Below are 12,661 nucleotides of genomic sequence, written 5' to 3' on the forward strand. Positions count from 1 at the left end.
AACGGCTTTTCAAAGATCCATGCATTGTTCTGAAGAGACATGGTAGCATCTATCTTCCTTTCCTCACAAAAGCTTTTTATCTTCAAACAAGAAAAATATACTCACTGAGGGCCCATTAGTAGTCTATGAAGAAGTTTAAAGGAATTTTTAATTAGTAAACTGACCTATGGTTTGAATCACCTCGAAAGGAGCTACATAATTTCCTAAGACACTTAATCTTTCTTACACAAATATTAGTCAGTACCTTAGATTGAAGACCCTTTATCTCTTAACACTCTCTTGTTCTTTTAGACCAATTTCATTCACTACTGTGGGATAACACAGAGAGACAGTAAATGCTATTCCAGGTGAACAGGAGGAGCCCTCTGCCCCTTGTTCTACATCTTTAGCATGACATCCGTTCATAGAGAAGAAATATTATGCATCACTCAAATTCTGCCTGAATTCTGGGGGGGGGAAAAAAAAAAAGTGCCACAGCCTACCTTCTCTTCTTTAGTACAAAGATAAGCAGGCTTAACAATATAATGAAGTAAATAAAGGTACATGCAGAAGAGAGGCTGGAGTTTTGTTCCCAACTGGGCAGCAACTCAAAGATCCCTATACAGTGGATGGAAAGAGGCAGTCACCTCCATAAGGTAGTTCAAAGCCTATTCATTACATGTATAAATGAGATAGTATGAATCTTTCCACCACCATCTGCAGATGGTCCCACATTTTTGCCTTCTGAAAGGTAACATGACATACAAACATGACAGGCACCATCATTTCAACACGCCTCTCAGAAATAATAGAATTAACCTCACATGCTGCCTTCTGTACAAAACTCTATTAACGAGAACTCCTTCATAAGAAAAGAAGGGGGAGGAAACCAGACCTCAATCTGGTATGGTATGAATATAGGATACAACAGACTTTTCCTATTCCCATTCACATAATTATTAACTTTCCAGTTACATGTAACTGGTGACTTGCCACTAGAGATGCAGTCTAACATCCCAGCTGGGGGGGGGGGGGGCGAAAGAAACCAAAAAAAAAACCCAAAAAAACCCAAAAACAAAGAACAAAAACAAAAAAAAAAATACCCACAGAAAAAAAAACCCAAACAAACCATGTTAGAAAGCTATTACTTCAAACAGCATAGGAAAATCTGAGAATCATTTATGTTGTATAAATGGTACTTTCACTGATTTTAGCAATCAGTGTAATAAGCAGCATTTCTTACATACATTACATCATTACATAGGCAGCAGAGAAGCAAGTTTGTCTATAAAGGGTAAATTTGAACCTCGAAAGACATTTTTGAGGTATCTGGATATATGTAAACATTTAAGTGGGAATCAGCGGAGCCCTAAACTGATAAACATTTCTCATAAGTTATGCATGAATTAAAATCAACTTTTTATTAAAAATGCATAAGTATGATCTGTGGTGAATAGAACTACTAGCTATGCATGTTTACTTTTTAGTGAACACAGAAATCAGTAATTTTTCTTTTAAATGTCATTTCTATCAGAGGGTTATAGAATGATAAAATGCTGAAACAATTCTCAGATGCCATCCAGCGGGTACATGTACATCTGGGGAGAGGGGAGAAAATAACAATCTGTGGAATGTTTATTTGCCACAGGGGCAAGAAAATGTCATTTCAACTGTAGAGTCCATTCTACTTTACAAGTCAGAGAGCACTCCACAGCCCTTCTCTTTTGCTCACCATAATTAAAAAAAAAAAAAAAAATCTGGATGAAAATCAACTATTTGAGGCTTTAAAATTATTGTTTTCAGTGTATTCTTTATGATTACACATTATTTACAGCCATCCCTGTCTTCTTCCTCACTCCTGTTGGAAGCTACAGAAAATCATCCAAAACCCAAAGAGAGCATAAATTGGTTTTATCTACTTGATTTTAGCATTAAATTTTTAGGGGCTCTTAAGGGATGTATGCACAAAAGCTGGTATTACCCTGGTGATGCCAGACTTCTTAGTTTCCTTCTGCAGTCAAGAAAGATATAAATACCCTTCCAAAACAGCATTTCTCAATCTGCAGATCACAGACATCTTTAAAACCAAAAAGGCCACTAGTGACTAGCGAAAATGCAAGAAGAAAATGTAAATAATAAGCACTGTGGATGCCAAAACAGCATACAATGAGTCTGTGATTCCTCCTCTCCCAGCCCCTCCCAAAAAGCCTACTTAAGCTGAAGTACTGCTTCCCTTAAGACACAACTCTACAAGGCAGTTTAGGGCAAGAAACAATGTTAGGCAACTCAGACCTGCCCTCTGAAGGGTCCTTTTTGGACCACAGAGGAGCCTAAAGAGATTATTCCAATTTAGTCAGACCATCAACACCCTTGTCCTCAGGAAAATATGAATACTCACTATTGTTATTCTCCTATAAATGTCACTTAAGTTCAGAACAATAGTAAATCCTACAGAAAGTCAAGATTTCTGACATACCTTTTGTTATAAAATGTCATTTGAAACAGCTGTCTCTTTCGGCATTGTACACTTAGGATAATCTCTTGAGCTCAGTGGAACCATGGGACCAAAGAGGCAGTTTGGAGTGTATGGGGATACCCAGGTAGTTCACTGGACACTGACATCAGCCTCTGCAGCAGCCACTGGCTGAATTTCAGTCCCTAAGCTCCTAAGTCCAGGGAGGTTTCTCAAAACTACGTGCTAACTGAAACTAGATGTTGAGACCCATATCATATGATGCACCAGGACATTTAAAATACCTCAAATGGATTTAGAGTCTTTCCTGGAACAAGTCATCACGTAGTAGTTTACAAAACTTATCTGCTGCACTTGCATTGTATACATTCCCACAGCTCAGCCTGGGACAATAAAGTCACTACCAACTCCAAACATCACGTTTCTGCTTTGAACCGTTCTGCAATGGAACCTGTTCCTTTCTGTTGACTACAGAATGAGAAAATTCTCTCCACTGACTACAGAGAGGTTTTAGTGTCTTTTAAAAACACTTACTTAATATTTTTCGTAAAGAAACAGGAGGGAAAAGAAAACCCCAAAAAACAACAAACCAAACTAAACAAAACAAAAAAACACCCTGCCGCTCATCATTCAAGGTGCTAGCTCAAATCTCTGTCAATATGAAACTAACTCCTACTGTCAAAGATTTTTCTCATGGCTATACAATAGTAAGTTTGCTAGATATTCTAGTCCTTATATTCAGGTAGTTTATTCAAGTCCTCTCAACCTATTTAAGCCTTTCTCTCCTACCCATCATCACAGAACCTGAATGTTGAGTCTGCTCACTGAACTCTAAAGAAATTCAGCTTCAACAAGTAGTGAATTAAACCTGCCATTCAGCTGGTCTGAAATCTTCTACTCCTGTAACTTTAAACAACATCCTCTGCTTTTCTTGAATTGGTTATTCACAACTATTATTCATTCACACTTCTACAAAAAATAATACTGCACCATTCATAGTGAACATCAAGTCACTAAAATTAAATTATATAATAGAGCATTACCTCTGACATTCATTTTTTGTAGGCATCACTATTTTTGACCTCAAGTTACCAGGAAAAAAAAAAAAAAAACAAAAAACCAAAAAAAAACCCCCAACGAAGAGTTTGGTTATGAACCCTCAGTACTTTATCTCAAAAACAGAATACAGAAAGAGTGTTTATTTTCTACCAAGGTCTCACGTAAACCTAAAAAGGTTGCTACGTATTTCTTTCATAGCAACAAAAGATGTTAGCTCTCTGAATTCATGATCAAGTCCTTGTTTTATATATTCCTAGCAACACCTCAAAATCTCCTTAGAGTTAAACAATAGCTTTCGAACATACATCTGTGGAAAGTCTGCTATTCACATGACTGTCTCCTTTTCATTGCTAGTAGGACCACAATGGTTTTGGATACCATGAAACTAAGACTTACACTTTCCTATCACAATTGAAACAAAGCAAGAAGCAGAACTTTAAGATGGCACAGACACAAGTTGTTGACACAGTCACAATTTCTAAGGCAGTACCTATATTTAAGTACTATCCAAAACACAGAAACCAATTCTACTGTCTTTGTAGATTGATAGACCTACACGTCTACAGGCTAAGAGCAGCAACATCACTTTCCATTCCACATGGAAAGCCCATGTCTTTAATTCCCCTTTTGTTAGCAGAAAATGTAGGAACATGCACATGTCATCAGAATTCTCCACTGCAAACACTTCTCTCCTAAAGCTGCCATTGGAAACCATTGGCAACAGTGACAATGAAACACAATTAAAACACATATGCAAAAAGAAAAAACAACTCTCCCCAAAACCCAGCAATTAAAAGCATAAACACAAAAAAATTTCACTACCACTTCCCTCTGGCAAAAATTAACAAAAAAAACCCAAAAAAACCCCACAAAACAAAACCAAAAACCCCCATGCTACAAACACTAAGGAAGTGGTTTGGTGTACTATTGGAAAGTATCCTGATAATATGCATGGTGTAAGAGCCAGTATTAACAAAAAGATGATTCTTCATTACATAAAACTGTATAGTAGCTAATCCTAGGGAGGATCTGGTGTGAATGCCATCACTTTGCTCTCAGAGAGAACTCAGCCTAATCTGGTAAACCTCACACCCTGAAGGTCCAGAGACAATTCAACCTGCAAACTTAAAACACACATCTTTCCCCAAGCAAGGATATTCATGGTATTAAACTGTGCTAAACCTTGTAGGTAGATTTGTGATAGAAGCTAGAAGTTGCTATGATCCCCATTCCTGAAGTGTTTGAACAAGCATAAGAATATTTGCTGTTCATGTTCAAAAAAGGCAAGCCAAAACTTTATAGGACTGATCACTAAGGCAGATTTTTTTTCTCTAAGAACCAACGTCTGTTCTCTGTAGTTACATATACTGTTGTTTTATAATGCACATGAGACTTTGAAGGGAACAGGGCACTCTTCAGTCTTATATCATGCATGCAATAAAGATTACGGGCATCCTTCATGATGTCAGAAGCCACAGAAGACATGTGGTAGATACTACTTCCCAGTTTGTATGTTATTCATTTCCCAGGTTTGAGTGGTTCCACCACTTTTATCTGCCACAGATCAAATCCATGCCTCTATGTGCAATAAGGTAACTAAATACATGGTTATGGATGTTGGTATCACAGATAAGTATAAAAATAACTTCAGTTGACATAGTTTTTGAAATAAAGTATTTGAATTTTCTCTTAATTCACATTATTCACTTGTGGAAAAGCACAGAACAAGGACATGTCCATAAAAGATGCTAGTTTTTCAATTATTTTTTTCACTAGCTCAAGGCAAAGATAAAGATTGGGCCTATGTTAGCAAAAGGAACCAAATCTGGGTGCCTATGTCATTCTGCATGGCCACAATGACACACTTGGACAGTGGCTTCAGCCAGAACTGTAACTGGAAGAGTTCACAAAGAGATAAAACCAGGTTGTGTGTCTTATGCCTCAAACAGCAAGGTGTTAGTGAGGATAAGGAGAGACTGCAAACATTATACATTGACGCCTGTGAAAAACACCGATTTTCAGAAATCGGGGAGTTTGTGCCCATTATAATACATGCTTCTTTAGAGCATTAGACTGAATACCTCGGAATCACTAAATGACCCTTGGGATAGATGCAGCTTATTTACAAATTTTACATATTTTTTAATATTTACATGGAATATCTGAACTGCATTATAACTTCAAAAAAAAAAAGAAAAAGAAAAAAGAAGAGGAAAAATGTACAAAAATAATTATGTAAATAAATTCAGTAAATTCAGATGGAAACTGAGAAAAGGCAGTGCAAAGGTTGAATTATCTCTCATCTAATTAGCCAAAAGAGTATGGCAATCCTTGTCTGACAGATAGAAACAATGAGGCAATGATTTCAGAAGACTTAAAAGTTTCCTGATGAAATGCTGTCCTTTCTCATCACTGCACTTGCGAAAAGAACTTCTAAGTTGAAAACATGCAGAACTTTTGACTGTTTTGCCACTGCTCCAAGTTCTCCCAAGTAGCAACAGTGGACATGTAGAAAGTTTCAAACTGGTTTCCATGGGGTTCTTGAAGCTTTCTACAAAGCCCAATAATCTTGTCAGTTTCACCTTTGCTGTTCTTGCTATTAAAAAGACTAAGCAACAAGGTATTAGTGTTACTGATGCAAGCTATTAATAGAAAAGGAGACACCCAAAAATAAAAAGGCATAAAGGACAAAATGCAATAGCAAAGAATTCCTTCAGTGCAACCAGGACAGTTGACATACAAGAAGAAACACAGAACCCCTATGCCCGGGGTTCTCTTCAGATGGACAAAGGACAAGAGACCAAAATCAGTACCTTAAAAAAAATTAAAAGATATTTTGAGATAATTAGCTATGTATACAGAAGGCAATGCCTTGGTCCTAACATCAGCAAAATTAGCTCTTACTTGCTGTTAATTCTTCTCACTGGCTATAAATGTGGAGGAAAATGAGCTGTCAGAGGTTGTTTTCCATAGTACAAATGAGAGCACAAACAGGAAGGTATATGTATGTTAATAAGCAGGGGAGCAATGATCAGTATTCCCTTGAGAACAGAAACATTCCTTGAGGTTTTTTATAATCTGATAGTACAGTATGTTGCCTTAGCTATAAGCATTTAAAATGCATTTATGAAAATAATTCTGCTTGTGCAGTCAATATAGCTCTACTCCTGCACCAGTATTCGAAATAACCACCTTTTTTTTTGTCCATTCACAACATCTACATCATTTATACATGTACAGTATGCAGTGGCTTCTCTAATGAACTGCAGTGTTCCTCAATATTATTTATTGTACAGTGTCTACAAAGACAAATTAGATCACCACACCCTATCTCTGCAGAGACGGAAGAAAATATTTTCATTTAAAAAATGGAAGAAACCTTTCATTTTACAAACTTTTCCCCCTCAAACGAAAGTGTATTTTCTACTTCAAATATGACCATTTTAAAACTAAAACCCAGGTATCAGTAGTAAATAATCTTCACACTAGAAGTTTTATGCATTTTTTTAAGTATGGTTATCATTGTAGAAATGCTTCGTATGCCCATCTCCTCAGGCAAGAAAACTTCTTCATCCTTTTTGATTTGCATCTGCATTAATGTGGCTGCTAATTCTAGGATGAATCTTGACAGCATTTGCTCCTTTAAGTAGCCTTTACCTAAGAAGTAGTGACAACTGATCAATCACTCATAGGCCTACTTAGGAGAATTAAGTCTCCTTGACTTAAAACTCATGACCTGTTCCCATCTGATGGTATATGGCACATGAAAGAATATGATGTGATTTTAAGGAAGTGTATAATTTTTTTTCCATTCCCAAGCCTTTTTTCTCATGTAAAAGATTATTCCTGCTTTGAACCTAGCTAAATGTCATTATATAGGCCAAGTGTGATTCAGAGGTTTGTGTTGCTGCTACATTTTTTTCTTGCTCAGTAAAAAATTTCAAGTTTGCTTTCAGTCTATGAAAAGATGTCAAAAGTTCACTTCAACTACTCCAGAAAACAATATTTACTTTTTTAAAATACATCTATATTTGACCCTGTAGTTTACAACCACTTTTAGCTTATGGTAATGCTACAATTCTACATGAGCTTACCTACTCATCTACCTGCTGATACATTCCTATGGGGCACTTCTGTTGATGTTTTTACTATGAGTTTTGCATGTATTTTTCTCACCATAAGTTAGCAAATACGTTTTCTTTTACAAACTTTCAGAACAATAATAATTTAACATCATAGTACATTTCATAGTCATCATAACCCCCGGTTATTGAATGCAAAAAAAAAAAAAAAAATTAAAATCAACCTTTTATCTGTAAAAGGTACAATTTAAACCATTTTTTGTTCCCTTTGCAGAAAAAAAAAAAGGCCAAAAAAAACCAAAAAACCTGAGAAGTATTCCTCTGAAACTTAAATGGATATGAAGAACTTCAGTGATTAATTTTATGTTTCCAAATTGCTGGAAAAGGTTACATTCCTACCATTCCACTCAAGATTCACTACTTCTATTCAAGATTCTTTTTTTAGACAGTGTGCATGAATAAATCACATCTGATAAGACACATCCAGCTACAAAGAATCGGATAACTTAGGTCGGTAGCAGCATATACAGATAGAATGTTTCCCAGAATACAAAAGGATTAAAGGTTGATTACAACAGATAGAAAGACCACGGGCATTTTGAATTTCTGATCTGCTAACAGATCTTCCTTCCCCTATGTACTGTTTTACTGATTTTGGTCCCTGAAATCTACTGGGTTTTTTCTTCTGTAGTTCTCTTAGCACCTGTCTGCAGGAGAGGAATTGGCAACAATGCTGGTTGCTATTGATACCGACTAACACTTTCTCAGCAAAACTATTCAGTAGAAGGTAGAGGGACAGAGTAACATGAATTATTTCCTCCCTGCTATAAGGTTAACTGCTTGACAAAGGTGCTTCCAGGACCTGTTCTGCCACCACATGAACACTTGGTCTAATGAAAATAAGAAATGGGGCATATTCCATTCACAGGTCTTTAGCTGCATGTCCCTGCATCCAAATCCACAGGAATTCTATATATCATGTATCTAATGTCACAACAATAAAATAATCCATGTAACTATTACACGAAGAGACATTTCTTTAGTTTCTTAACTTAAAACCCAGTCTCTTTTAAGGTGCCACAACACAATTGCACAGTCTCACTGTCTTGCTAAAAGGATCTATTTTTAGGCAGCTTCTTTGTTATCGTATCTCAGAGCCTACTTTTTAAACTCAGTCTAGTTTCACTGGTAGCTGAGCTTACAAGTGCTGCCACGTCTCCTTCTAAAGGTAAGTATAAATATATAATTGTTTTAGTTCCGTAACAACGACATAACGTTAACATCCACTGGCCATTAAGTCTGACGGCGGGGTGGAGGGGGGAACGACACACACACACATCTGCATAAGAGCTCGGGCAGAACAACTTCACACACCTGTATGGCAAACTGTTTGCAGGCTGTGCATCACCCCTGACACGGCCGAGTCCCTGCTTTACGCAAGGCCGGCCAAATACCGGCCTGCCAGAGGAAATCAGGTACCAAGTTGAGTCAACGCTTGGGAAAACTGCCCGAGTTTAACTCCGCCGTGCGCCCACCGCACCCTCCCTGGCAGAGCTTCCGCGAAACTACCTGTAATGCAGCCCGTGTGTCCCACCCCGCTGCCTCACGGGTCCCCCATCCCGGCCCCGCGCCCAGAGCGCGGCCGCTGGCCCCGGGGCTCCCCCTCCGGGCAGCGGGGAGCCGCCCCGCCGCCACCCCCCCTTCCCGGGGCTCCCTCCCGGCAACACCCCCCCCCTCCGCGGGCCGCCCCCGCCGGCACTCACCAGCTGCGCGCCGCACACCGCCACCAGCGTGCACCGGCCGCTGCAATAGCCCATGGCTCCCGGCACCCCGCGCCGCCGTCCCGCGCCGTCCCGCGCCGCGCCCACTCAGGCGGCGGGAGAGCACCGCCCGGCCGCCGCCCGGCTCCCGCCTGCCGCCACCGGCGCGCCCCAGCCCGGGACCCGCATGGGGGCGCGCCCGCCGCCCGCCCTAGCCGCGGCCGCAGCGCCCGCTGCCTCGGCGGCCGCCGGCAGCGGGGCCGGCCGCCCCCGCGGAGGGCGGCAGCGCCGGGGGGAGGGCGGCGGCAGGTGCCTGCAGGAGCAGCCGCGCTCTGCCGCGCAGCCCCAGAGGCATCTGGGCTTCAAAGTTTGCCCCCTCAACTCCGCTCGCAAACCATCCGGGCTCGCAGCCGTCTGCGGCGGGGGGAGGCGGGGGGGGGGGGGAGGAGGCGAGGAGGGAGGGACGGGAGGGCGAGGCGAGGCAGGCGGCAGTGCTGAGCTCAGTTCGCGCTCGGAGACCGGCTTCCCTCCTGCCCACGGCACAGCCGCTCCCCGACCTTCCTCCCTTCTCCTCCTCTTCCTCTCAGTAGGGCTCATGCAGCCCCAGCAGTGGAAACCCCTAGCTCGGGGGCTCCCCCGCGGGGGGGCGCGGAGGGGCGGCGCAGCACAGCAGCGAGGACGGGCGGCTGCCGCCGCTTTGTCTGCGAGGGTGCGGCGAGGGCGGCTTCACCCTCCGGGACGCCTTTGTCTCGGCGGGACACCTCTCCGCGTTCAGCCCTCCCGGGGCTGCCCCGCACGGCACCGCGCCACCGGCGCCGCGCCCAGCCGGGGCCCGCCGCAGCCACACCGCTGCCCAGGCACAGGCGCTCCACCGGCCGGGCGGCGCAGGGGCGCGGAGCACTACGCGGCTCGCGGTCACAACAGCAGCGAGGCAGAGCGCGGCCCGCGGGCGCAAAGCGGAGCCGGCGCGACCCCAGCCCCGCGGTGGGTTGCGCTGCTGCCGCCTGCCGGGCCGCGCCCGGCGGTGCAGGGGCTGCCTCCCCAGCCGGCTCCTTACTCCGCGGCTGCCGAGGCCGCCACTCCGGCCGGCACCGGGGAGAGCTCCCCGAAACCTCCAGGGACGCGCCGGCCGCCCGTGCCCTCCCACCCAAAGCAGAGGACAGAGGCGGAGGCAGGTCAGAAAAGGTCGACTTGAGCACTGGGAAGGGTCCGGAGCAGAGGCCAGGAGCTGCAGGGCAGGAAACGAAGGACAAGACCAGGCAGATTTGGAAAAAATACAAATTGCTTTCAGATAAATGGTTCTGCTCACCATCATGATGAGGAATCTTTGCACTTAGTAACATGGGCCAGCCTTTCTCTGCTATCAGAAGCATACAGGATACATAAAGTTGGGGGGAAATTATATGTCAAGTTCTGGTTCATCAATCAGCCTCCAAAGGCTTTTACTTGCTGTGTCAGCAGCAGCAGTCTTGACATTGCGTTTGGACCAGGTGACTTTTTTGCTGAGCTGCCCATTAACAGAGGTAGTTTTAGCAGTGACATCAACAATTATGAACTGGAGGAACATCACTAGCACATGTGGATGTTTGTTTGTTTACAGCACAAATATTCTGTGAAACTGGAAGCTCTCCGAAAGCTTAGAACCCCATGTCGTTTGTCTCTCACTTTCGGAGTGGGTTTGTCAAAATAGTTGGCAGGCTGTTAAATGAACAGTTATGCTTCCTAAGATGCCTTATAATGTGATGAGCACTCCATGGGGGAGCAAAACACGCAAAGATGATGCTGCATGTCCTCTGCCCCATAAGGACATCCTTTCTGTGCTGCCTGAAACAGCGCTGACCTGTCAAATCACTAGTCATGCAGACTACCAAACACACTGAGCACATTCACTGTAGGACCTGAGGAGGCAACAACTGGGGAGAGCTGTATCTTGGGAACAAATGGAAGCTCTGGCTCAGGGAGCAGAGATGTCCATTGAGTGGCAGAGTACAGCTCAGATACCTTCGGACTCAAACAGTCTTTCTTGACTTCTTCAGCATGCCATTCATGCGTTTCACAGGAGTGACATTGGTGTGCAGGTATTAGCTGGTATTATGGTTGTTTGAACTTTAGATTTGAACTAGACAAGATGAAGCAGTGGACTCTGCATTTGCTGTATAATTACTTCTGTCTCATCCCAGGCATGTGCCTTTGTGTATTGATCTCTTCCAGGATAGTGAATTCTCCTCAACTGAGGACTCAGGGTGTCCAGGAAACAATGAGAAATGCTTTATGTTTACCCACAGTGACTGTCTCCTGAAAAGGGGCAAGAACAGTGTATCTGATGGTGTGAGACTGGGAGCTAGGAAGCTAACAGAAGAAACAACAGCTTGTACTCATTTAGACTCTTGAGGGCAAGCTAACACTAGTGCTTTCTGTGTGTCCGTAACTGAGCTAGTTGTTTGTTACAGCAGGAGGTTTCCTAGGGAAAATGTAGGCAGTAGTGACAGAATCTGAAAGGTGATCTCCATGAACTCCTATAGCTTCCCAGAGCTCCCCGATCCTTTATTGCAGCACCTCCTCCTATAGCTTTGCTTTACTGTAAGAATCTCTATTTCCTTGCCTTCTCCTGACCTTCAAATTAATTATGTCTCTTTCTGCCACTGTTCTCCACTTCCTCTTGGTCTGTGGCTTACCTTTCCACACAAGCTGCCTTTGTCCATGTCACTCCTATCTGTTTAGACTGTCCTTTCCTTGAGCTTCATTGGGTTGCCAGGACCCTGATTTTCAACAGAAGTTAGGGAGCCTTTTTCACTCTGTCCTACAACATCAGATATATGGATATGGACTGCAATTTGTCCTGTCTTTGCTTTTGGCCAGAGCTGCTTGGTAAGGTCCCTCTTAGGAGCAGAGTAAGGCCTCAGCAGAGGTTGATGAAGAAGTCAGTTGTGTGAACTGCTCTGTTCCCTTGACCTTTGTCTGAGCTTTGGTGCTGCCTCTGTCACTGTTTCCGTCTGCTGCTGTTCCAGACTTCCTACCTTTCCAAGCATGAACCTCCCCAAAAGCTGAGATATAGATAAAGGTATTCCTCCATCTCTATTAAGCTTGTTGACAAGAGTGACATTTAGGTTCTCTGCAAGTCTCCAACCATAACCTACCATTGAGGTGTCAAAGATGATTCCTCCTGCCTGTAGCCAACAGACTCACCACAGTTCAGCTTGCTGCGGGCTTGCCTTTGCTTGCTCTGTGCAATTAGAAAAGCTACAAATTATATATTGGGAGGGAAAAAGAGTTATGGTATGACTATGTACAACCAGGCTGTACAGTGC

At 43.0% G+C, this 12,661-nt stretch overlaps 1 protein-coding gene across 3 annotated transcripts in view; it reads right to left on the minus strand.

Annotated features, from left to right (window-relative positions):
• The window catches only part of NKAIN2 (sodium/potassium transporting ATPase interacting 2), a 538,764-nt gene extending 528,751 nt beyond the window's left edge, over positions 1 to 10,013 (minus strand). For 2 of the 3 annotated variants that reach the window (XR_003991789.1, XR_003991790.1), the window contains exon 1: positions 9,357 to 10,013. Coding sequence is in view for 1 of the 3 variants with exons in the window: in XM_030489215.1 (XP_030345075.1) it covers positions 9,357 to 9,410 (54 nt within the window). In the remaining 2 variants the exon portion in view is untranslated. The remainder of the gene's footprint in view (positions 1 to 9,356) is intronic. The other variant, XM_030489215.1, reaches the window with a different exon arrangement.
• Positions 10,014 to 12,661: the final 2,648 nt, after the last annotated feature.

The sequence above is a fragment of the Strigops habroptila genome, chromosome 6, assembly GCF_004027225.2.
Source record: "Strigops habroptila isolate Jane chromosome 6, bStrHab1.2.pri, whole genome shotgun sequence".
NCBI lineage: Eukaryota > Metazoa > Chordata > Aves > Psittaciformes > Psittacidae > Strigops > Strigops habroptila.